At 41.4% G+C, this 26,357-nt stretch overlaps 1 protein-coding gene across 2 annotated transcripts in view; it reads right to left on the bottom strand.

The window, feature by feature from the left end:
* The window catches only part of GMDS (GDP-mannose 4,6-dehydratase), a 560,814-nt gene that overhangs the window by 308,110 nt on the left and 226,347 nt on the right, over nt 1-26,357 (bottom strand). For both annotated transcript variants that reach the window (XM_032792438.2, XM_075062817.1), the window contains exons 5-6: nt 12,279-12,471; nt 11,367-11,471 (exon numbers count right to left, since the gene is read on the bottom strand). In XM_032792438.2, the coding sequence (XP_032648329.1) occupies nt 11,367-11,471; nt 12,279-12,471 (298 nt within the window). The remainder of the gene's footprint in view (nt 1-11,366; nt 11,472-12,278; nt 12,472-26,357) is intronic.

The following is a 26,357-nucleotide window of genomic DNA, read 5'->3' as shown; positions in this document are numbered from 1 at the left end:
CAAGCTTTGGAAGGGCACTACGAACAATGGTGAGGGGCTAAAACAATTAAAGATTACAAAAAGTGAAAGTAGTTGAGAGCATGTCCATTTTTGGTATTATTTAATATTAGCACTTAAGATCAGAAAATCCCAACTCTGGATGTCAAGTGGCTAAAACAAAACATTCTACCACTTATAACAGTTCAAATATATATATTTTTAAATATCTACTTAAAAAAAAAAAAAGGTTCCTCCTTCTGAGGAGTGTTCTACAAAACAATTTCGTGCCTAGAAGCATTTTTCCGGTGCTGGTTATTTATTTATTTTTAAATTCAAATATAAACTCTAATATTAAAATGTACCTATTGCATTTTATACAACAGAAAGTCAAAAAAGGGGAAGTATGCTAAAACTGGAAAACCCTTGAATTCAGCGACTACTTCATTTTCTTACTAATTCTTTGGGATATTATAACAAATTTGACAATGTTACTAAATTGTTTTGTTAGAGGGAGGCAGAGATATGACCTAATACTCTACCGTTACTTTTACTGTTACTGTATTTATTAGATGATTTCATGCCTTGCAACACGAGGCAACCTAGTATTTCAACCCCCATCTGTCTAATGCCACTTTTCTTAGTCCACTAGTCTGTTTCCATGACAGTGACATTTTGTCAAAGGTTTTTTTATATGTCATATGTTATCCTCCTCTTTCCATCTTTCACCAGGTGGTATCCGGTGGAGAGCTTGTCTAGGAATACCGTTTTTTTTTATATCCATACAATATGTCCAAAATAATTCAGCCCTCTTTTTCTAGTCTCATAGAATATCAGGGTTGGAAGGGACCTCAGGAGGTCATCTAGTCTAACCCCCGCTCAGTGCAGGACCAATCCCCAACTAAATCCCCAAATGGCCCCCTTAAGGATTGAACTCACAACCCTGGGTTTAGCAGGCCAATGCTCAAACCACTAAGCTATCCCGTTTGTTGAGCAATCCTCTCTCACATCTCAACATCGGCTACTTTGTCCCACCAGTGGACACTGAGTATTCTTCACAAGCATCTCTGATGGAATGTGTTAAGTTTCCTGTTGTGGAATAGCATTTGCCAAGCTTCAGAAGCATATAGCAATGTGGTAATCATAATGACATTGCATAATTTTACCTTGGTTCTTACGTGAATTTCCTTATTTTTCCACATATTTGCCAGTCTTGAAAAAGCTCTCCTTGCCTTTCCGATTCTGGCTTCCATCTTGTTATGGAGTTGACTATTAGTATTTCTTGTTGTTTCAAGATATGCAAACTCATTAACCATGCTGTATGCATTCCATTCACACCATGGCTGCTGACACTTCTTTCAGTGATCATGACTTTCATTTTCTTTTGGTTGATTCTTAATCCTACTTTGGCAGCCTCATCTTTGACATAGATAGTGGTCTTTTTCATGCATTGTCATCTGGATCCAATAGAACAATGTTAAAACAACATCAGTTGCAAAGCTGAGATCTTTAAATTTCTCTTTACTCCACTTAACTCTTCTACTTTCCTTTGATGTTGCTTTTCACATCCTATAATCTATCACAATGCAGAAAAGGAGGGCAGTAAGATTCAGTCCTGCCACATTCCAGTGACAAATGTCAAACCAATCAGTCTCTCCACTTTCTATCCTTCACAGCATTTTGAACCTTCATACAGCATCTTGACCAGTGACACTGTTTTTCTAAGAAGCCCATAGCTTGCAAGATCTTCATGAATGCAGCTGAAACCTTTGGTGAATCTATGAAATTCAAGACTAGTCTCTCTCTGGTAAGCAAGCCCTTTCTCAATCCACTGTCTGAGGGTGAAGATGTGATCTACACACAATCTTTTCAGTCTAAAGTCTTCTTGCTCAGTACACAGTTTTTCATCAGTTCAAAACTACAGAACACTTTCCTGGGTACAGAAAGTGGTGCTATTCTTTGCCAGGTATCACACACCAGTTATGCTTTTCTTCCAATTCTTTCTCCCAAACTATATCAAAGTTTATACAATGTTGTTGTAGCCATGTCAGTTCCAGGATACTAGAGAGACAAGGTGGGTGAGGTAATATCTTTTATTGGACCAACTTCTGTTGGTGAGGGAGACACGCTTTTAAGCTATACAGAGTTCTTCCTCAGTTTTGGGAAAGGAATTTTCGTTTCAAACAGAAAAATCCAATATCTTCCATTGCTGTACGCCATGTCCTGGGACTGACAAGGCTACAATACTGAATACCACAATGGAAGATATTGAATTCTGCCATTTGAAATGGAAACTCCTTTCCCAGACCTGAGAAAGAACTCTGTGTAGCTCAAAAGTTTGTCTCCCTCACCAACAGAAGTTGGTCCAATGCAAGATATTACCTCACTCACCTTGTCTCTCTTACAAAGTTTATGTTTTTCATGTACTCCCACATCCTCACCAGTGTTGAGCATTTCAGCAGTGTCCTTATCTTGACCAGGTGCTTTGCTATTTTTTAGCCACTTGTTTTCTCCATTTCTGCTTTTGAAATTTCTAGCAATGAAATATTTAATTCTTCACCTTCTTTGCATCCATTAATTGGAGTTGTTAGTTCTGGTTGACGGAGTACTTCATTAAAATGTTCTTGCCATTGTTGTTGTTTTTTTATGCTGCCATTGTCAACAATCTTCCATCTTTTGTTTTTACAATACCACTGTGATTGAACCATATGACAGTTGTTTACACATCTGAAACAGTTTCTTGGAGTCACCACTCAGTGATGCGTCTTCAGCTTCTCTCACTCTTGTCAAATCATTCTCTTATCTTTCCGACGTAACTTCTTTACCTCTTTGTCTTTCTCTACATACCCCTGTTGAAATTGCATTGTCCTTCTTGTCCTGTCACTCATGTCTGCCTTTTTTCTTTCCTCAATCGACTTCTATGTGCATGGATATATTCATCTTTTTCCTTAATCATACTGAGCCAAGTGAATTTGTGCCAGCCCTCTACCAATCATCTCTAACAAGCACATTCTATATCATCATTTATTATGCTCCATTTTTGAAATCTGTTTGAGAGCTGGATTTTAAAAACCCCACTGATTCCCAGGTCAGACAATTTCTTCACATCAAATACCATCTCTCTTTTCTTATTGGTTTGTCTTTTTAGTTGAATACTAACTGTTCTGATGACAAGATAACAGTCACGCTCTACATCAGCACTTGTAATAAATAACGTAACCCACAGTGATCTTTTCCACCATCTGCTGATGACAATGTGATCAAGTTATTTCTTAGTAATACCGCCATGTTTGTTTGTGTCCCCCCCCCCCCCTCGACACATACTTTATACATACTGCACAGCTTCATGAATCATTCACTGGTGTCCATCTGCCCCTCAGTTCTGTGTTTACCCATGCAATGCTCATACTCAAGGCTGTCATTACTGACTTGGGCCTGCATAACCAGAACTGCCATGATAAGCATGAACCCAATTTGTCCTGTTGTAGAGTCTGTCTTTTGCTTGCTTTTAGCTGGTTGCTGGCTGAGCCTCCACTAAACTAGTGCCACAATATCATCCTCATTATCCGTGAAAATACATTAGGTATAAAAGCCCTCACTTTCTCCTTCATTGCACTTTATGTAGTTATTTCCATGTGTGCAAAACAAGTGTAAAATGCCACTAAATCATAATGGTTGCATTTTATATACTGTTTGCAGAGGTATAAACGACTGCACAAGATGCAAGACAGTAGAGAATGAGGTCTCACAGGTTACTGACATTTCTAGAAACTTTGCTATGATTCAATGTGCTAATGAAGCAAAAAGATTGCTGCAGATTACATATGTACTGTGACTGCATCGGCCATCGTTGATGCCATAAAAATGGAATGTGATATTCTATGTTTTTCAAAGTCTTAGTCTTTCACAAAACTTTAAAATAATGTTTTGATTTCACATTTCAGTGAGTAGTTCATAGTCTGATTATTATATGTTTCAAAAATATCACAAGAATATCATGATATAATCCTGGAAATGTTCAGAACAACAACAGAAGGCTTTGCTAACAGATTATCTAATATTTTGTAGACTGTGTTGCAGTTCATCATTCCTATCTTAAGTTGCATTGTGAAAAAAAATCTAAATCAATAAGAGGAAATAGTAGAAACTATAATCCATTAATTCTTGTCAATGCTGAATGAGACACAGAGAATGCATGATTTAATGACATGAAGATGCCTCTAATAAGATAACAGTTTGCTCAAGAAGAGATCTGGATTGTAAGCACAGCTGTTCCAAAAATCTAAAACCACAGGCAAGAAATTACTGGTTTTTTTTAGCAATATTTATATCCATAATCAGTTAGATAAAATAATGAGACCCCCCTGATGTGCTTAGATACCACTGAATCTACCTGTTCTGCCAGCATGGCCCCCCTTTTACCTGTCTCGGTGAGCCAGGCTCTTAAAATCTCCTCTAGCACACATACACAGCCAGGGCCACATCCAGCTGCAGATCAGCTCTGAGAAGATTCAGCTTGAGGGACTTGCTCCAGCACTCAGATGTCCACCTCCCTTGGAGTACAAACCCAAAAATATATTATATTTGCCTCTTCCCTCAATATGGAAGAGGGTATGCACAATTTCTCAACCACCCAATTAGAAATCACATCCGCTGGGTTGTATTACAAACCAGAAATAAAGTTATGAACTATAACAGATGTATTTTAAGTAGTTAAGGAGGTAGCAGATAGAACAAGGCAGATTACTAAGAAAATAAAACACGGCACACAAATTAAGCTTAATGCACTAAAGAAACTGATCACATGCAAGTTCTCACCCTAAATGTGGTTCTCATAATCTCCTTCACAGGCCAGACACCCTTTCAACCTGGGCCGAGTTCTTTTCCCCATTCAGTCTTAGTTGTTTCCAGCTATCATCTTGGAAAAGGTCGCAGGGGAGAACTGATGACCTGGATGACCTCACGCCCTGCCCTTAAATAGGATTTGCATAAGGTGGGAGCCCTTTGTTTTCTAGTTTGACCCCCCCTTCCCTCACAGTGGAAAGTTACAAGAAGTCCCAGGTAAAGTTTTAATGTCAGGTGACAAGATCACCTGACTCTGTAGAACCCTTGTAGCCATTCTTCACAGGAAGACTAAGCTCTTTTATAGTCCATTGTGCTTGTTGATGGGCCATCCACCCAATCTGGCTTTTAAATTGTTGTACCTGAAGTGTTGGCAGTGGGCATCAGCCAAAGTAGCGTAGTTGAAATACAGATACATAGTCAATATTCCTAATTTCAGATACAGAAATGATACATGCATACAAATAGGATAATCGCATTCACTAAATCATAATCTTTCCAATGATCTCTCACATGAGCCATCTTGCATAAAGTATATCTCTGTTATACCATTCATATCATAAGCATATTTTCATAAATAATATTGAATGACACATCACAATATCCTTGTCCAGTAGAGGCCCAGTACTAGAAAAGCAAAGATGATAAAAGTTAAGATTAAGATGAACAGTTAGCAACATGACAGAAAAGCGCAATGACATGGGTGTGGGCTAGTGGTCAGAGCAGGGAGTCAAAACCAAAGACTGGATCAGGTATCAAGGCAAAGGTCAGAATCAGAAATGGAGTCAGGAGTTGGGGATAATGTCAGGTACCAGGCCAGGCATCAGAGACAGTGTCGGGGACCTGGAGTAGGACAGGACAGCATGAACTGCAAGTACACAGGGGTCTGGGATAGGAAGACAGGAACCAGAAGCAGCCAGGGAAGCAGCAACCACGAGTAGTTGGGAATGCAGGGCTTAGGTGTCAGGAAAGCAGGAAGGGTCTATAGTCGCAGCTAAGGATTTTGCTAGATGCTTGGACAACTTCCTCTTGTTACTTCCTGGTTCATATAGTACTACTTAGCCAATCAGGGGGATGGATGTTTACAGAATTGGGAGCTTTCACAGCCCTCGGCAAGTTAGCCCTTTCCTGGACTCTTCTCTACTTCCTCAGGTGAGCTGCTGGATGGCAGTCATAGCCTGAGTGCTACCTAGGGCCTGTGGGACCTGGGTTTGGGGCCTGTGATCTGTCACAAGAAGCTGAATAGCAACTGCGCATATTATGATTTGTTCTAGCCAGTAACAGCTTCTTGAGCAGTAAAACTAACCAGATTATGTTTTTTAAAAATATTTGATTCAGATAGTACCTTGTTAGGGCCCACACATGCACCTAGGCAGGTAGGTAGATAGACAGTGTCTGATAATCTTCTATTAAAATAGTCACTGTTCCCACAAAGCAGTCTGTGCAGTCAGACTCTTATGCTCACATTTAGTCTTATTGAAGTTTGACTCTCTGCTATTGTAAGAATGTATTTCCACAGATCACTTCTCAGGATCAGGCCCGTAATAAGGAGAATGAGCCAGTAAGAATTCATGTCTTCAGGCCACTGTATGCTCTCTCTGTTGAAACATGCAAACTAAAAATACATAAAGTCGTCTTGGCTGCTACATGACACACAACTGTCTGAAGCAACTACTTTTACACTGGCTATAGTGGCTCACCATTCAATACTATTATGACCCAACTTGCCTTCTCCTCCCTATGCACCAAGGAGCCATTTAGAAATGAGTAACAAAACTATTTCATTGATGTTTGCTACCCATAGGCTTGAACGAACACCTCTCACTGGCCTAGCTTCATTGAGACATATACATTACACGCTGAAACCTAGCTAAAGCAAACACTTATGGGGCAGATAAAAACTGACTACTTAGTAAAACCAAACACTCACTGGCTCCACTTATGCAGAAGACAGGAGGGGGCCTTCCAGTTTGTCTCCCCAGTTGGAGAAACAAACAGAAAGGGGAAATATTAAAGAAAATGGCCAGTTCTTCTTATAGGAGCCTCAATAGTGGCAGCTGCCATGTTGTAGGGCTTCCCATTAGATACCAGCATACTACTACTGCCCTCTTAGGATACACAGGCGAAAGAGGCATGGAGAAGGTAATCAAAACCACTAGTACAAAGACATCCAAAGTAAGCATTACAGTATGTCAAATATACGAAACAAATCACAAATAAAATAAATAAAAGTGAATACAACTGCTAAGATTACCCCCACTCTTTTCAATTTCATGATTTCTTTTCTTTTCCTCTTTTTCTTTTAATCTGACTACAAGTACTTTGACAAATGCAGCCTGCAACAATCTAACACCAAGCAGTTTCCTTCATGGCTGAGAGACGTCACAGAAAAGAACAGTTGCATCCTTTCCCTCTGGCTATACAACAATTGTGTGATGACAACTGCTTCGCCTGGACTGATGTCAGAGAAACATGTTTCCCTAATGAATGATCTAGAAAATGATGCCTTAGGTGGAGTAATAATATTTATATAATATTTATAATTTAACTATTTAATAATTCACTTAGTTTTTAAATGCAAAAGCTGTTTTGATAAACATTTTTCTTAGTTATACAGCACACTTACTGTAGTTTTATTTAATAGAAAAAAATCCTGTGTTTGTGAATTTTTAATTGAATTTGAATTTTCATCCAAACAGAGCTTGACACAAATTGGAAATAAAAATGAACCATCGAGTATCTAATAAATGTGTCATTTGGCATTTTTAACATCATAAAAAAAGGGAAAATTTAAGGATCTGAATAAATGTAAGTTAAACTACATAACTGCTTAAATAAATATATAAAGATATAGTGTATCCTTCTGGTTAGCAAAAAGAAGTACCAAATTTAATGTTCAGACTATATTTAGTTGTAAATTAACACTGGTTACAAACTGATAAGAATCAACCTTTGCTTTAGGAAAATAACTTTAAAGTACAAATTCAATACACAATTAAAATTGATGTTTTAAATCTCTGATTTAAAATTGATCCACCTGATTACCTGAGTATTTTTTAACGAAGAGTTCCTTTCACACACCATTCCAGAAGAAAGTCAAAAGTCAAAATGGCTGCTTGCTCAATGCTGGTTTATGATGAGCTGAGTGGCTAAAATTAGAGCCACAAGTTGTTCCTCTCTGGGACATGAGATTTGCTGGGGAAGTCCTGCTTTCTCAGGGAAGGAGGGCTGTCGGAAGAAACACTGTGAGCAACATTGCTACTGAGTGCCTTAATGGCACCTCTTTGTAGCCAGGATATAAACTCCTAATGACCATAAAGCCTAGGAGTCTTTAAACGAATGCAGGATCTCATCAGTTTTGTCTGAGAACAAAAACCAACCACGAAAAAGTAAGTCCTCTGTAGTTTGCTGCACATCCAGAGCTATATCAGAATTCTGTAACCATGAAGCCCTCCTCAGGGACACCGCTGAAGCCATAACTCTGGCCAAAAAGTATCTGCCATGTCCAAAGCTGACTGCAACAAATTTTGGCCACAATATAACCCTCCAAAATGAACGCCTTAAATTCTTCCCTGGAGGCTTCTGGCAGCTTATCCATGAATTTGGATACAGTGTCCCATTTGACAAAAGTCATATATGTATAGCAGTACCTACTTTTTCACAATGCGCATCTGTAAAGATGAAGTGTCATGAATTTTTCTCCCCACCAAATCTAGCCTCTTTGATTTCTTGTCCTTAGATGTGGACATATACCTCCCCTGCTGTGATCTGTCATTTTCTGCAGTTACCATGAGAGAGTTAGGAGCTGAGTGGGAATTGAAGCACCCAAAGTCTCTGACAGGAACATAACATTTCTCAGAATGATTCACAGTGGGAAGCAATGAAGTTGGAGTGTTCCATGGGGACGTCACAGGCTCAAGGGGATCTTCATTTATCAGGGGAACTGATGACAGCAGAATATCCAAAATGTACACGTGTTCTCCTGTACAAACTCAGTGAGGATGCTCAAGGCGGAGGCCATAAACTTCAGAAGGTCTTGATACGCCTTAAAATCTTCAGGCACAGGAGAAGCAGAGTCCCATACTCTGGTGATGATGAAGAAGCAGGATGTGGTCCTAATGGAGACTCTTACAGGGGAACCAGCTCTTGTACAAAAGGATCAAGCTGAACCAGCTCAGGAGGGATGACATCAGCCTCTGAAACGGTGGCAACCAGGACCAGTGAGCTTACCCTGGACTGTGTTGAAGGGTGGGATTTCATGGACTGAGGGATATCCAAAGAGTTTCAAGGAGGCCACTGGGAATACAGATAGATTCCCTGTCAGTACTGAGCTAGCACCACCTTTCCCTACTATGAGAGCAGTGTCTGTTGGGTAGCAATAGCGCTCCAGAGACAGTCTAAAATGCTTTCAAAAAGGTGGGCGGGGCTGGAGGAAGATGCCCCTAAACCAGATCCCAAGGAACTCTGGAAGTCCTTATACAACAGTTAGTGCTGACACCAATGTCGCTGTTACTAGACTCAATGGATGCCCCACAGCCAGTATCAGAGTTGATAGTAGAGACACCCACTGGTCAAGATGCAGTACCGAGGAGCAGTTAGATGGACCAGCTGCATCCCACATGCCAGCGGAACCATAGTGCCATCAGCAATCCTCTTAGGAGACAAAGAGGAATTTCCTTGAATCCTGGAATGGTCTCAGTCCATCTTCTGGGCTCTCTTTCTCAGAGGATCAGGGAAAGGCAAATGACCCTTCCTCCTCTTAGAGGAGGCACCATCCTCGAACCCAGAGCAACGTCATTTGAAGACAACAAAGGAGATTGTGGAGCTGGCCAACCAGTGGAGTCCCCCAGTGCCAAAGTGAGCTTAATGACCTGCTCCAAGAGGTGCTGCTTTCAGGCACAAGCCCCTCACCACCTGCATTCTTCTCTTGAATGACTTGTAGAGGAAGCACCTTTCTTTAATGTGCCCTTCTCCCAGATACAGCAAATACCTCAGGTGGGAATCACTGTTGGGAAGAGTCACCCCACACATTGAACAATGCTTAAACCTTGGCAAGGGCACCACTTTTAGAGGAGCTAACTACCTAACTAAAAACTAAAACTAAACAAAAAGGTACTATTTAACCACACTAACAAACTGACAGAAATCAGAAGACAACCAGAAATCTCAGAAGACTGAGACTGAAAGTGTGAAGTAAAACACCACACAGAATGAACTAACCCTAGCCATAGGTGATAAGAAGGATCTGTAGGGGTTTGAGGGGTGTCCATAGTGAAGCCACCCTTAGATAGCCAGGGAAGAGGCTAGGTCTACAGGCACCATGGATACTGCTAGGAAAAGTTCCCCAGCTTTAGTGTGCTGGGCGCGCACACACATGTAAGTGAAATGCTCATCTGAAACCACTGAAAGAATAATTTGAATTTACTTTTCATTATAAGCATGGTGCAGGAAAAGGTTTCTGAAGTTAGAAGGTACTTTCATGTATTAATTCAGCTTTCATTTACAGTGCATAGTTAAAGCTCGACTAGTTTACGATTAGTGGAAATTCATCAGTATAAGATGAGAAGGAATTAAACTAATTGTGGTTTATAACTTACCCTTAAAACAAATATTAATTGTTTATGATGCACGGAAAAGGGTCTATTCAATGGAACATAAGATCATTTGTATTCTGTTCCCTGGCATTGCTATCAAGGCTAACTGGAAACAAATGGAAAGGCATTTTAAAGCTATGGGTGAAGACCTTCACAGAAAATATTGCAGCTGGTTTACAATCTATACAGTGCCATGCACACCAGCCTAAATATATCTTATGAATTTAGAAATACTACTATTCCTACCCCTTGTAGTATTTGTGTGCAAATGCAATGCCAAACTGCCTGAAACCGTTAAGTGCAATTGCCTATCCTAAAGAAAACCTTCCCCTTAAAATGTCTGTTTTAGGCTTTAACATAAGAACATAAGAACAGCCATACTGGGTCAGACCAAAGGTCCATCCAGCCCAGTATCCTGTCTACCGACAGTGGCCAATGCCATGTGCCCCAGATGGAGTGAACCTAACAGGTAATGATCAATTGATCTCTCTCCTGCCATCCATCTCCATCCTCTGACAAACAGAGGCTAGGGACACCATTCTTTACCCGTCCTGGCTAATAGCCATTAATGGACTTAACCACCATGAATTTATTTTGTTCTCTTTTAAACGCTGTTATATATATGTTACAGTTTCCATATCCATCCAGAGGAATAAGAAAGTTTACAGATGTTGTTTCAATCTGTGTAGGACACTGTTACATTGGTTCATATGAAGAGCACTACCTCCTATACCAAAAGGGCTAGAAATGGAAATTTAAGTTTGAAAATGAAAACTTGCACTGTGCAGACTCAATCTATCACAGGGGCCAACTAAACACATAAAGCAGGCAAAGTTTGACATCCCTGCTTCAGAACGCTGGTAAATTTAAATTAAACCTGTGGATATACTGCTTAAGTTTTCCTGTTCAGATGTACAATAGGGTGGCAACAGAGTTTTTCAAGGATTTTCTAACCTCTTCTGGGACTCTCATGATTGAAGAGAATGCCATTCACAGCAAAGAGATTGTAGGCCTCCCTGAAGTTCACCACAATCCAGTAGGCATACAGTTTGGCTGCTCCTACAAAAATAAATTTAAATATTACATATACAATCACACACATACACACACACACACACACACAGTGAGAGAAATGCATTTCTTTACAGAAAGATGAACCAGAGTTTGATTAATTCTCTCAGCGTGTCATATTTCACTATTAAAAAAAAGCCAGCCCAACAAACAGCAACTGAATGAGAAAACACTCCTTTCTGTAAAGCCATAGTTCTGGCTAGGAAGTGTTAATGCACCTTTCACTTGTTTTCCTATGCACACTCAAGCATAGCACTTTTTCTTTTACAATATAATTAACACAGTCAGAGCGTGTGAAATATGCCATGGTGGTGACCTCTGCTAATAAAAAAAGTTACTTTGGGGGAATAAAAGAAAATCTGGTGCCTTAACACTTAAATTGATTTGAAACTTTATCACTATAGTCTTCTATGCACATTGCTTTAATAAGTGTTCAAGTTAGTTCATGGGAGAGCTCTTGGGAAATTTTCATTTAGGCAACAAAAAATATGAAACCTTATCACTTCAGTGCTATCTTACACCTCTTCACTAAGAAGGAATCACCCCTCCTTCTCACCAATTTAAAGAGTTCTCTGCTCCAGATCTGAATGAACAAGGTTTGTAAAGTGAGATAGTAATTTCCAACCCTCAGGCAATGGCAGCAAATACTTTTTTATTTAGTAATTTATAAAGGTATGCTTCTGAACATGTCTAGTCACTTTTGTTCTATCTTTATTTTAATCTCATATCCAAATGACTTCAGCCCTGAGACATGAGGAACAGAGTGGGCGCAGGCGCACACACACGAACACTCACCATATGGAGATCTGGGATAAAAAGGGGTAGTCTCCTTTTGTGGTATTTCTTGAACTTTCCCATAAAGTTCACTGGTTGAGGCTTGGTAGAACTTCACAGAGTTGATAAGGCCACAGGTCTTAACAGCATCAAGAAGCCGTAAAGTGCCAACTCCATCAACATCAGCAGTATATTCTGCTAGGTCAAAAGAAATCTTTGCGAGGGAAAGAGGAAGTAAAACAATGACAGAGATTTACTAAAGGCAACCACAAATGCAACAAGTATACACAACTGATTCACATTTATACCTTGCTAGCAACAGAATCAGCTATATAGGTTCAGGCTGATTTCAATTTTTAATTTAGAAAAATATCCAAAGTGATTTTTAAAAATACACTGATAATCAAAAACAGACCTGTAATTTGACTACAAAACTAAAAAGCAAAAAGAAGCAAAAAAGTCTAAGAGACTGGTAATCTGCTACCAAAGGGCATTCCCATCTCTAGATTATTCCCACTATTCCCAGCAAATGGTGCAGATTTGTGATCCTTCCTTCTCCTTAGTCCATGTTTTGACAAACAAACAGTGATGACATTGAAATTACTGTTATTGGGTATCTGAACTATTAGTCCATTGAAAAACAAGGTAGTTCACACTTTTCAGATATATTGTTTCAGGCTCTCTGCAGATTCAGGCAGAAAAAAAGGTCATTCATTTCACACTTTTAAGTGTTTTTTTTCCTGTAATCATTAGAACTAGAGATTTAGGGCTTGTCTGCATAGCAACTGGAACTAAAATAACCAAGTCAAATGTAAGCAACATCTCTAATTACTTTGGTGCAAGCCTAATTTTTAACAACATAAATTATGGAGAGGAAATAAACAATTTTGTGACAAATTGATTTTAAAACGTAGCAGCTGCTTGAAACTTTTCAGGGCTTTGAAGGTAAAGGAATGTAAGTAGCATAAATAAATATATTTATCATGTCTCTCCAATTTATCACGTGGATATCATCTTCAAATATATGAGGTGTATATATGAAATAAATTACGAAACACCCCTTGACTGCAATGGGGTCAGAATTTCCTGCATAATATATATTATTTCTACTGTATCCCAGATGATAATTCTTGCTCATATGCAAGTCATAGCAGACTATCGTACATGTCAATTGTAAGTGTACCTCAGGTGAGCTCAGATGAGAACAAATCTTTTCTAAAAAATCTTTTCTGAGCCTATACTAGCAATACTAGAAACTGATCTCACTGGTTTATGCACAGACCAACTGCACAATGCAAGCTTTTCCCTATTCCTTGAGAATGACCTCGGTCTTCACCTGAAAAAATCACTCTTGAGGGTGTGAGGTAACTCTGCCTCCATGTTTGCCCAGTCCAGAGTGTCTCTTGAGCAGAAACTGACAGCTTTGTGTGCATTTGGTGTTTTTGTAATGTGGGCTATTGTTCACTAGGGACTGGGCTCAAACCACTAAACTCATTTCAAATAGGACTGCAGGTTAGACTAGAATTGCAGCCGTGAAAGTGAAAAATGTGCGCTTTATCGGCTAAACATTCCAACTCCAGTGATGCATCCTAAGACACTTTACACAGCACAGGGGCAGTAATGGCTTAAATGTAAATAACTGGATAACTTCTTAATATGGGACATATTTTTTGTGACTTCATTCCGGCACTATAGAAGACAGAGCTTTATAAGAGAAAAATTGATTATATAGACAGATTTGTAAATGAATCAGACAACAGAAAATTCAGGATTTGTCCAATATCAAATTATCCACCTTTCCTCTATACATACTGGTTCTATGAAGCCAAATAAAGATTACAGATTAAAAAAAAAATCTAAGCCCTCTCCAAGTAAGAGCTTTTAAAGAAAAGAATCTACGGTGACTCGTCAACATTTAAAGTGCATCTAGATTGGTGGGTCTTAGTATACATCCATTTACCCCATTCATGAAGCGAAAAGGACAATGATTTGCAAAAACGTACTGAACCTGCCTTCCTACCAAAATTTGGCTGCCAAGACTACAATCAAAATAAAGAGGAGAAAATAGAAGGATTAAGAGCTACCCCATCCCAAAAGGTCCTGGAAGATGAAGTGAGAGAACTCCTCGATCATTGGCAGAAGGCTAGAACCAACACTGGGATCTACAATTCCTAAAAGAAAAACCTTAGGGCCAAATCTTACAGAGTGCTGAGCACCCTCAGCTGCCATGGTGTTCAGCACCTTGCATGTTTGGTTCCAGAAAAATTTAAGAACTCTTATTCCTTTTTATGTGCAAATGATTCAATCCTGCCAGATTCTGAGTGCCTTCAGCTCCCACTGATTTCAGTGTGAGAGCTCAGATGATCACAGGAAGACAGCTGTCAGGTTCCAGCAAATATTAATAATCTGATGACATTCTAAATTTTCAAATATAAAATGGTACAAGATTTATCCATAGTATAATAAAATGTTTCCTAAAATCAAGTTGCATAGATGCATTAGTTGGAACACTTCTGATATCATGTGACCGAAAGGCACAAAATAACCATGGCAAGTCACATGATGACCCTCTTTTATATCCAACTCAATACAGATAATCAGTTTTATATAGTAGTTTGCTACATTTTGAATGTGTAATTTTTATTGTAATTGCCAGCTTCAATCTTTACAAAAGATCTGTATATTACAGGGCAATATTTCAAATATGATGTTTTCCAATTAATAGTTCAAAACCAAGCGCAGTAAGGTCTTTAATAAGATTTATGCTTACTGAAAGCTATCTAAATGAAAACATATGGGACTTTTACCCTCCAAAAGAATACATTCCTATCATATCCGTGATTACTCTACACAGGCATACAGACTTACTGGTACTTGCTTCTGACCACTGTGTCGTCAGTGATGGTCATTTATGAAAATATATGCTAACTTCGCACACTTAGATAGGTTTAACTTTGTAAGATACTTCATTTCTGCTCAGGCATTAAGAACAATTAAAAGGATGAACTAGAAGCACAATAACGTTTAGCATTTGAACAAAAACAACAGGTTAGAATGGTAACATTCTGAAACTACTCATGGAACACAAATAATGTTCTGAAGTATAATCTGTTTTCACAATTGTTTCTGAATAAGATATATTTATTTATTAGAATACACGAATATGGTAAATGCTTAATGGTTTATTAAAACATGGAAACGTAAAACATAGGGGGAAAACAGGATAAGTTAAGTTTAAATGATGCATCTCTCATTACTGAAGTGAAATACAATGCTATTAGTAATACTGAATTGAAAATAACTACACTGTTGAAGAGTTTATAGTACTTTATTCAGTTTTACCAGAGTAAGAAATATTTCTCTCGGTGTCACAAAGCTTCCAAAGAGGTTTACCTGAGAAGCAAATTATAAGGAAAAGAAAGGAAGATTGCTGGTAAATGTTTCAAGGTTCAAAAGGGAGGCACAGTAGTTACTTTTTGTGGGTGTTCCTTCAAATCACTAGTTTGCTTTGAATAATCAAGTGTGCTTTCCATTGCCAATAAAAGCACTAGGATCACTTATACTATCTTAATAAACAAAAACTGTTCAACTCCTTAGGAACAGGCATTTAAGCATAACATTCCAGCTGCTAAATGTAACACAGAATATGAGTCAAACATTCCTATAAAGGCTTAATACACTGAAAAAAGCAAAATTATAAGGATTTCAACAAATGGAAAGATTTTTCACAAATCAGGGAGAAAAATATCTACCTCTCTAGAAAGCCTTCAAGGGACGGTATGAGAGAACATGACCAGAATCCTCTCAAGTTCTGAACCATTCAGAAGATGATTGCAAATTTTAAAAGTTTTTTCTCACTAGCATGCTTCCACAATAAAAAGCAGTAGGATGGAAGATTGCAAATAAAAGTACAATACAGTGCTAGAAAAATCATAAATGAAAAGACAATGGACAGCCATTTTGTCCTCCTAATAGTCACAACTAACACAAGAGAAATTCAGAATATTGTTCCAGCAAGAGAATTAGAAATGAGAATCAATAACAGGAGAGCTAATAAACAAACATTTATAACAATCATGTCACTTATTTCTGATTAAAAAAGAGTTACACCACCCTCACTCAAGCTGAGTAGTATTTTATTCCTGAAGCAGACATTTTGATATCAGGAGTAAGGTGTTTCCCACCATCAACAAATGTGGCAGAATCAGATGAAAATGTAATTTGCCCAGCAAGGGAACATGGAATTTGAATAATAAAGACGCATTTCTACTACCCACACTCAGTGAGTAGACCTCACTGGCACAAATAGTCCCATTGAAGTCAATGTGACACTTAACATGAGTACAAGTTTCAGAGTGGTAGCTGTGTTGGTCTGTATCAGCAAAAAGAACAAGGAATCCTTGTGACACCTTAGAGACTAATAAATGTATTTGGGCATAAAATTGGGTTTTAGCCCACAAAAATATGCCCAAATTTGTTAGTTTCTAAGGTGCCACAAGGACTCCTCCCTGTTTTAAAATGAGTAAGAGCTGCAGACTAAAAGCGAAATCCTGATCCTGCAGAAGCCAATGGGAGTTTTGCCACTGACTTCAGAGGTGTCAGGCTTTCACCTTCAGGCCCGAACTGAGAAGATCACAGTCTAAGCTATCTGCTGTTTGGTGATCTTAAGTGCAAAGTACAATTACTACTCTATAAAAATAATAACCTATTATAAACTACTATAAACGTTACTTTAGGGCTCAGTTCACCCCTATGTGAGAAACAGCAGCACAACTAATCTGGAACAGGCTTACACTAATCATATGAGGAGATACTTAAATTTAACCATATTCATTTTTATTTTTTTTAAAACACAAGTGCAAATTAGTTAGTAAACCAAGTTTAGTTGACTTATGGCTTCCTATCTCCAATCATATGCTGATCAGGCTGCCACTCACTGTTGCAGAAAACAAGGTGTTTTATGGCAGAAATGCATTTCTTAATCTGAAGAAAATGACAAGCAGAAAAAATAAGCATCCAACTCCCCTCCATCCTCATCCTCCAAATACACAAACAGTATTAGGGCCCTACATCAGTTTTTTGTTTATTTGTTTGTTCTTCTGGGACACATTTAACCTTTATCCCCCCTCAACTTCTCAGGGTTAATCTGCCAGTCGCAAAAAACTGGGAGCTGTTGTTTTTATTTTTAAAAAAAGAAGAGTAATTTTGTGGTAGTATTTTCCCCTAAGAATATATGAATCATGCAAGATTCTAGTCTAAGGGGTTGGCAACAAACCAATCTTTGTAGGTTGAATTGGAGAGTTAGAAAAAGTGAGGGTTCAAACCTCAGCTGAACCAAGTTTAGGTTCAATGCAGTTGGGGCCTGAGGTCTATTCTTTTCTATATAGGTTCTTATACCACCCTCATCACCCTAGTATCTAAACATCCTTCCAGTAATGCATTAAGCAATGTGATTAATACTGGTTACACGTAGTTTGTTCTCCCTCTCATGCTCTCCCCAGAGAACTGTATGTGTAGCAGAACATTTTGTTGATCAGAGGTGTGAGCATGCGTGGCATGTGGATGTTAGAGATGACAAGGTCAAAGAGACATGCCTGGCACTTGTAGGGAAAGGTGGTGAGATTTGTGATGGTCCTTAGTTCCTGTGGGAATTAATTTCATAGTCTCAGAACAGCTCCAGAGAAATCCAACTCCCACACAGATGAGCTTTACCCCAATGGTAGAAAGTTCCATTGTCCCACAGGAGCAAAACTGTTGACTAAGATCTTCATCCCAAAGCTTTAGTCGATTTTTTACATACCATGGACCCAATCCATTGAGCACCTTGACAATAAGGACCATGTGTTTCAGTATTCTATGGAGGGCAGTATAGGGAGTGGAGGACAGAATTGATGTGCTTGCGGTACCCCATGCTGCTGAGGAGATATGTTGCAGTGCCCTGTATGAGCTGCAGTATCCTAAGCACTGAAGGTTTTATGTCCAAGTGTATTGCATTGCTGTAGTCCAGATGAAAAGTGATGAAGGTGTGGTGGCTCCTTTCTACACTCAATAATTTGGTTGGCTGGTAGTTGAAATAGTCTCTGACACAATTTAGAACAGCCTAAGGTGGCTTTTGAAGGTATGGGTGTCTGCAGCATGCTCAGTGCAGATGAAATGTTCAGAGATTTTTAGCAGTATGCTCCTCTGTGTATGTTCAAATGGTGACTTTTTCATGGTTTATAACTTGGCCAATCTAGCCAAATTTTCAGTACAAGGCACCTCTCTGACTCCAAGACTATCCCCTCGACAAATTTCAAGATCTTGCTCCAAACCTCTGAGGTGATAGAGGTCTTCAAGGAAACAGCAAGAAAAACGGGTTAGTATTATTAAAACTACCTATTTTCCCCTTGCCTCTTTGGGTGCACTCTTTTTGTTAAATCTTTAGCAGACAAAAATTCAACCTGAGGCAGAGTAAGCATGGAAAAATTTAGCCTGAGAAGTTAAAGTCTGACAGTTATAAAAGCAAACTGAAAACAGGGGATTATAACTGGAACTGTCAGGCAACTTTACTAACAGAGGTTCTCTAAGAGAGCCCCCTGCATTACTGCAGGTGTATTTAGGAGCCTAGATCACCCCCCCCCACACACACAGACTCTTCACTGGTGTCTTTGAAGCAATCTATTGACAGAGATCTGACAGCTGAAAAAATGTGCTGTCTAGAAAAGCCACTGACTGCCAGTTATTTTCAAGTTTCAACATCACTCTCCTTCACTAGAGTATTAGTTGCCTCTCAGAATTATTTTAAACAAAGGCTTCATTGGCTCTATAAAATATTTGAGTCATCTCATAATATTTTTTTTTAAGAAAAGCAGTAAGTTGTGACTGTCAGCTTTTTATAATGTTTAAACTTAAACAAGTGGCATTATTTGAATAGGAAATAGTAGATACTAGTCATGAGATTTTAAACTAAGGCTTGATCCTTTGAGCTAATTGTCACAGAGGGAGTTGAGAGACGCTCAGCACCAATTTGGAGGCACACAACTTTTCACAAGATCAAGTTCCACCTACCTTTGCCATTCATCATCTCTCCTCCCCAGAAGGGCTTCATATAATGGAATGTTCAGATCTGAGAGCAATAAAATGCTGAAGAGGAGGAGGGAGAGGAGGAGGGATATCATAGAACATAAGATTCAGAATGACCATAAACCTTTGTCACAAAAATGTAACCTCCCCATTAGTTTTGCTTATCTTCCCATCCATTCCTTATTAATTTGATGGAATTGGGAGTCGACAGGGTTATGTGATGCAAGGAATTTATCTTGTAGAACAATCTCCAACCAAGTGTTCAGAGAAGCTTGAGTTTCAAATTACAGAAAGGTTTTTTTAAAAACTTCAGGAAAAAAATGTTTTGGGGGGAGTTTTTAAACCATTTTCTAACTGGATATTTAGAGCATATCTATGTTTACCTTACACTGCTAAACACAATAAGCATGTAGCAAAGCCAGGAAGGGTTTTGAAATGTTGTAACTTCAATGATTAGTGACACTATAATACTCTGAAAGTTTTCTTACATAGTGAAATCCAGCTGTGTCAGAAGCTTTAAACACTATTCAAAAAAGGCTAAAGGGGCGACTTGCAGAGTCACTAGAGAACATTAGAAAGGAAGATGTAAAAAGATAGCCAATTCATTTTACTTTATATGTGCCAGGGGAATAAAGGACCATGAATAAAACGTGAGAGGGAAAGAGTCACTTTGGAAATTTTCCTTCAATGTTTTTTAAAAAAACAACACACATCTCCGTGGATAAAGAAATTGATTTAAAAATGCTAATTAAAGTTAGAAACAGGCATTATTATAATATTTTTTTCTACCTCGTAGGGCATGACTTTCTTCCACAATCCCTCCTGTGACCCCTGGATGCTTTCAAAACATGAAGCAAGAATGTTTTTATACATGAAATCATGAAAACTCCATCAAAATGCAGAAAACAAAAAAAGTTTACTACACCATTTTTTTGGAGCCCTGCTATTGAAGGCAAGTTGGATTGTTGCTTTTAATTCAACTGAAGGATACAGGTTACCAATTCCATTCCTCTCTAAACAATCATCCCTTTAATCCACCTATTATGGAATAACCTAACAAAAATGCTTCCAAAGTGCTTGACTCAGTTTATTCATAAACTTCAAAAAGAGGTTAATCTCTTCTGTTTACTGGGAGATTTAAAAGCCATAATATCATCTTTTCAAGAATATTTTTACACTGTAATCAACTGATTAGTCTATTGTGATAATAGTTTAATAATGGTCCAAAATTAACAATAAAGGGTTTAATGTAAATACAGCAAAACAGATTGCTGATTGTGTTTTCTGTAAGTTACTCAGGCAGAACAGTTTCCTTGCTGTCCTTTTTTAATATATACGGAAGACATTTGCATTGCAATGGGTTGGCAGAATCATTTCCTTATTCAGCCTGTTAGCAGTGTTGAAATTATGTGTGGAAATGCTGACTGATGCCACAGTCGTAGCTTGTCAGTCCACCCCCCCGATATAAAGGAGGTGAGTGTGGCTCACTGGGCTGGGGAAACAAGGGTGTGAGAGAGAATGTGAAGTGAAATGAAATGTAGCTCTCTTTACTTTAATAGTCCTACGAGTGTGTTTGTCCATAAATGCTCCAAACAAGAGGTTAGATTCTGGTTGGCCTCTCTGAGGATGTGCAAAGGTGGCAAAAGTGCCAAGAGAAATCCCCATTCCCTTTGTGCTCCTGCACAGGAGCTGGCCAGAATCCCAGTTGGAAGTGTAGTTCCTGCTTGCTCAAGATCCCCTCCATGAACAACCTCCCTGCCTCCCTCCCTCTCTCCAACAAAATTGCCAGACTTGGATTATATGCTGCATCCTCTTAAAGGACAGTACAACGGCTATGCTGTCTGGAAGCTAAAATTTCTCCAAAGAGTGCAGTTACTGCATGGCCCCTCCAGACATCCTCTGCACACATACCTTTTCCAGGCCAAGTTTGCAGGTACCGTCAGAAGTTCTTTTTTAATCAGTGATCTATTTAAAGCGAAATTACGTATTTTTTTTGTCACTGATAACTTAAGAAAATTACCATTTGGGCTGCAATTTCGCATGCTTATTGACCTTGTTTTGGAAAGTTCAAAAAAGAGAGTCTATCCAGGTGGCGAAGTCTGCCGTGGTCCTGAGGTATGAGGTCTGGGTGGAGTGGCAGGGTAATTGGGTTGGCTATTGACAAGTCGAGCAACGTGGTGTATCAGTGCTGCCTGGACCACACTGGAGTGATCATGATGATGCACGCCCTGCCCCTGCAAAGTTTGAGCAGGACCCAATGAGCCAGGGGGAACAGTGGGAAGGCATAAAGGAGTTGGCCCTTCCACGGCATGAGGAAAGCATCCGAGATCGATCCCGGGGAGAGACCTTGGAAGGAGCAGAACCTCGGACATTTCCTGTTCTCGCGGTAAGCGAACAGGTCAATATGTGGGGAAAAATCCCCACTTCTGGCAACAGAATGCATCACATCGGGCAGAGCGACCACTCGTGAGACAGGAAAGACCTGCTGAGTCGAAGCGCCAAGGCGTTCCGAATGCCTGAGAGAAAGGACGCTACCAGATTTATCAAGTGGCTATGCAAAAGTCCCAGAGATGGATGCCTTCGACAAAGACGCGGACTATGTCCGCCTCCCTGTTTTATGTAGCATTGGCCGTTGTGTTGGCTGACACTGAGATCACCCACTGCTCTACCGCGCTGCTGCTGGAACACCTAGGCGGACGCCGCCGGCGGACTGGCTCTCATTTTGGTACATTGGCCATAAGTGGAGACGCCAGCACTCACCAAGAAGCGAAAGGCCTAAGTTCGAAGGCGACCCAAGAAAGGTATGAGCAACCACGAGTTCGAAGAGATGACTCGAGCCGTCGTCAAGAGGGACCAGTGAAGTGAGAGCTGGGGATGAGCATAGAATGAAACCTAGTCAACACGACCAGCGGCGAGGTGAGTTTAGCCACCATTCTAGGTGAGCTACCTAGGGCATGCTCGAGAATGCATGACTTAAAACATCATGACCAATGCAGCTCTGTGGCCCTGTCCGGGCGATATGTTCGATTTGATGCCAAACTGGTAGGGGACAGAGGCCGGAGTCATCTAGGCGTGTATTGGATTACATAACTTGCAAGGCCAGCCATGGGACCCAGGAGACCGAGAACAATTAACGAGCCAGAGGTCGTTGGGAAAGTCAAGAGACAGATCTCAAGGTATGATTGGCGCCATAGCCTGAATACCAGCGACTACGCGTGGAAAGGCCAGCCTACCGGCCTAGGTCGGAGTCCAGACTAGCTCCCTAGGAATCGTGCAGCGTTGAAGTGTTCTTCAACGCAATTTTGAAGACTTCAATTAACTCAGACATAAGGTTAAGGGGTTTGAGTTCAATAGGATGGATGGGTAGGTGTCTGTGGTCTGCTTGTGCAGAAGGCGATAGATTCATATTGGCCGCTTCTGACCTATTGGTTGATGAGCTAACTCTGCGTTGGGAACCAGGTGGATGTTTCCAATAGTGATCATCGGCCTAGATGAGTGAATAGGTCCTGAGATGCACCATGCTGATGACTTGGTGTCTGGATGTCTCCTCGGATAGCCATCGGTCCAGATACGGAAAACGCATATTCCGACGTCGGCGGCAGGTGGGTGGCGACTACGGCCATACACCTTGGTTAAGTCCCCGTTGGGCCTGTGAAGAGGCAAAACGCAGGACCGTAAACTGAAACCACCCTGACGGTTGGCTAATAAGCAGAGGTATCATGCCTGTGCAGAAAGGGAGGATGGGGGATGTGAAGTATCCCGTCTTTCAATTTCGGGGCGGCTACCAGTCCCGCCCAGGATTCACAAGGACTGGGATATGTTCCAGGAATGCCCGATGACGGAACTTCAACCTTATCATAAACTGTTCTGTGGTCCTCGTTAGTCTAGGGATAAGTCTGATTAGCCGTCCGTACGAGTTGGGATTTAGGGAATAACGGGAGTAAAACGACTTGCCCCTTTTCGGTCAATCGGCGTTGCGCATCTTTGTAAGAGATGTGCACTTAGAAGTCCCTGAAGAGGGACAGGGGTTGGAACAATTGGAATGGTAACCAACTCACCACTATGTAGGAGCCACGAACTAAAGTTAACTGGGACCACGCGCCAAGAGGAGAGGATGTGGCGACCGCCTGTAACATGGTATGTCACCGCCTCGGGCGCACCTTCGAAAGTTCGTCTTTTGGTCCGCAGTGTGGTGACTTGCGGGGACCTCGATCTTCTAGCCCTCTAGGGGCCTATGGTCGTCTGCGACCACCTTGGCCGTCACCGTCTGCCAAAGTCTGTCTGTGGCAGGCAAGAGTACGGCGTTGTGCGCTGGGGACGGAAAGGCCTGTTAGCGTCAGTCAGGCGTTATGCTCACCGAGAAGCGCATTATGACCCTGTTGTCTCCAGGCTTTGCAGCCTGAGGGTTGATTTTGCCAGCAAGAGCTTTACCATCAATGGTAAGATCGGTGGAAGATACTGCCGCTCCGCGGCAGGACGGTTTTGAAACCTGAAGCCCCGAGAGCTCCTCATGTAACGAGGCCTGGAGGGAAGCTCTGGCCCTTTTTCGCCTTCCTCACGAGAGAGCAAGTTGAACTCTTGCGGGAGACTCTTGATGGAGAAGCTCACAATAAACTTATCCACCGTCACCGGTGTTATAATTATAGGGGCTATGCAAAGGCTTGTTGATTTGCACAGCAGAGCTATAAGCCTTGCAGAGTACACCTTGCGCCTGAGTAGGGTCATTGCCCTAGCCTCTTTGATTTCGGGAGTGGGCCTGCTGGCCAATGCCGTTCCCTTTTCCTTAACAGGACTGAACGACTGGTGAAGCAAGGGAGGAGACGGACATACAAGTAGTCCGTACCCTCCCATAGAGTATTCAGCATTCGCCTGGGATGGTTCCGAATAAACGGGTTAGCGGCCCCTTGGTGGGCGCAACCGCCGATAGAATGTCACTACCAGGTCCCTACCTCCGGGACCCTGCACTGGGAGGTCCCTGAGTGCTACCTCTCTTAGCGAGTGCGATCCTGTATGGGCTTCTTAGGCTTGTTGTGGGCTATCTCAATCGTATGCCATCTCGCAGTCCTGAGCTATAAGAGCTTGTCCGCGGTGGGAAAGGACTGATCGGTTGCGGTGTCCGGATGGCCATGGATCGCAGTGCTTGAAAAATCATAGGCAGAGTCTCTGACTCTACCGCCTGCCCAACTCCGGCACGCGGGGACCGCGTGGTGAAACCGGAAGGCGTACCGGCTACCGCCGTGGACGAGATTCGGAACCTGGCGACCAGAGCGGTGCCGGGAGCGCTCGATGGACCGAGATCTCGAGGTCGGGAGTGGCTACGGGGAGTCACGGTGCTTGTAGCGGTGCGGGAGACCGGAATGGGTGCCGAGATAGCGGGTTGGTGAACAGACCGACCGGTGCGGCGAGTGTGACCGTACCCGCTTTGAAGAGAACAGCATCGGGGACTGCAAGCGGGCGTCGGGGGCAAGGAGTGCCGACGGGACCTGGAGCGTCCTTGCGGGACTGAGATCATGAACGGTGCCCGCCTGCTGCTGCCGCAGAGGACTGTCGTATCAGGGAGGCTTGCCAAAGACTGTAATGAACCCGCACCGGCGGTTGCTCAGGTTCAGCAGCAAGCCACTCTGTCATCGGCAAATGAGATCCCTCGCATGTTATGGGAATGTCTCATGGCATGGGAGAGAACGAGTAACCTCAACCACAGTGAGCATCCTGCGGAAGCTTCAGGTCACCCGATGCGACGGCTCCTCTGTGGGACCTTCGGGATCGACACGATCGTCTGTGCCTTCGGCAGTCTGCAGTTGCCGGTATCTCATTAGCAATCTTCAAATCTGGACCTTAGCGTCTCAAGAGAGATCTGGGTGCCTAGCATGAACCCCTCTAAGCTCCAATTTATCCAAGGCTTAGATCTGATCTCGCTGCCACCATCCAAAATTCCAGGGGTTTGGCCCCCTCTGGTCTCCCAAAACCTTCCCTGGAGGGACCCCAAGACTCCAGAAACCCTGAGCCTACAACAAGGGAATACCACCTTCCCTTCCTCTCCTCACACCAGAACTTTCCTCTCTGGGCTACCTGAAGAAAACTGGAGATGTCAATCTTTACATCACAATACTAAGGAAGCAGGTCTCCTTAAATTCCACAAAGAGAGACAACCCCAATATAAAGGAACACAGAGGATGATCCTATCTCCTTCCCCCTCCCACCAACTCCTGGTGTTGCAGAGCTACCCTCCGTAGATTAACACAAGAGAATTCCTCCCCTTCGTCCTTAACCCTACCCAGAGACGAAAGAACTCAAACAGTCTACCAAGAAAACTTTATATAAAAAAAAAAAGAAAGACATATCGAATATAAAACTCCTCATCAAGCATGACAAATACAGGGTTATTGCTTATAAGAAAATATGAATAAACAGTTGATCAAAAAATCTTCCATTTGAGAACATTCAGCAAGTTGCACACATGTAATACACCCGAACAACATAAAAGCCTATATAGTTTTTCTACCTTGTATTTTACAAACTACTTGGAACACAGAAGATTAGACAGAAGAAAGAACGCTTCTCATAGCTGAGAGATAAACAAAAGACTCAGAGTCCAAAAATTCCCTCCCTGACTTTGACAAAAATCCAGTTTCCTGGATTGGTCCATCTGGTCGTCGTGTTTGGTATCCCTTTGTTAACTCTTTACAGGGTAAACAGAACATTAACCTACTAGTTCTATTTAATACAGCCGCGACCACGACTTATAGAACAGGCTCTCATGCTGCGTGCAGTTTTGCACGGAAGCAGGCAGGAGCAGGGAGCTCAACCACGGCGTGCGCCGGGAGCAGTCAAGTCACTCGATCGACAGACCATCTGGGAACTGCGCGAATTCCAGACAGGTGCCTTGATGGACGCATTCGTCGGTGCCTTCGGCACAGGTGTTGGTGCCAGCAAGCAGGAGGCGATCAATAAGACAAGCTCCAGGCGCGTGCCGGTGGCACGGGAACAGCAGGAGCAGGAAGCTCAACGCGGCGTTGTACCAGGAGCAGTCAGGCACTG

The sequence above is a fragment of the Chelonoidis abingdonii genome, chromosome 2 (assembly GCF_003597395.2).
Source record: "Chelonoidis abingdonii isolate Lonesome George chromosome 2, CheloAbing_2.0, whole genome shotgun sequence".
In the NCBI taxonomy this organism is placed as follows: domain Eukaryota; kingdom Metazoa; phylum Chordata; order Testudines; family Testudinidae; genus Chelonoidis; species Chelonoidis abingdonii.
This window is presented reverse-complemented; position numbering and strand designations above follow the sequence as displayed.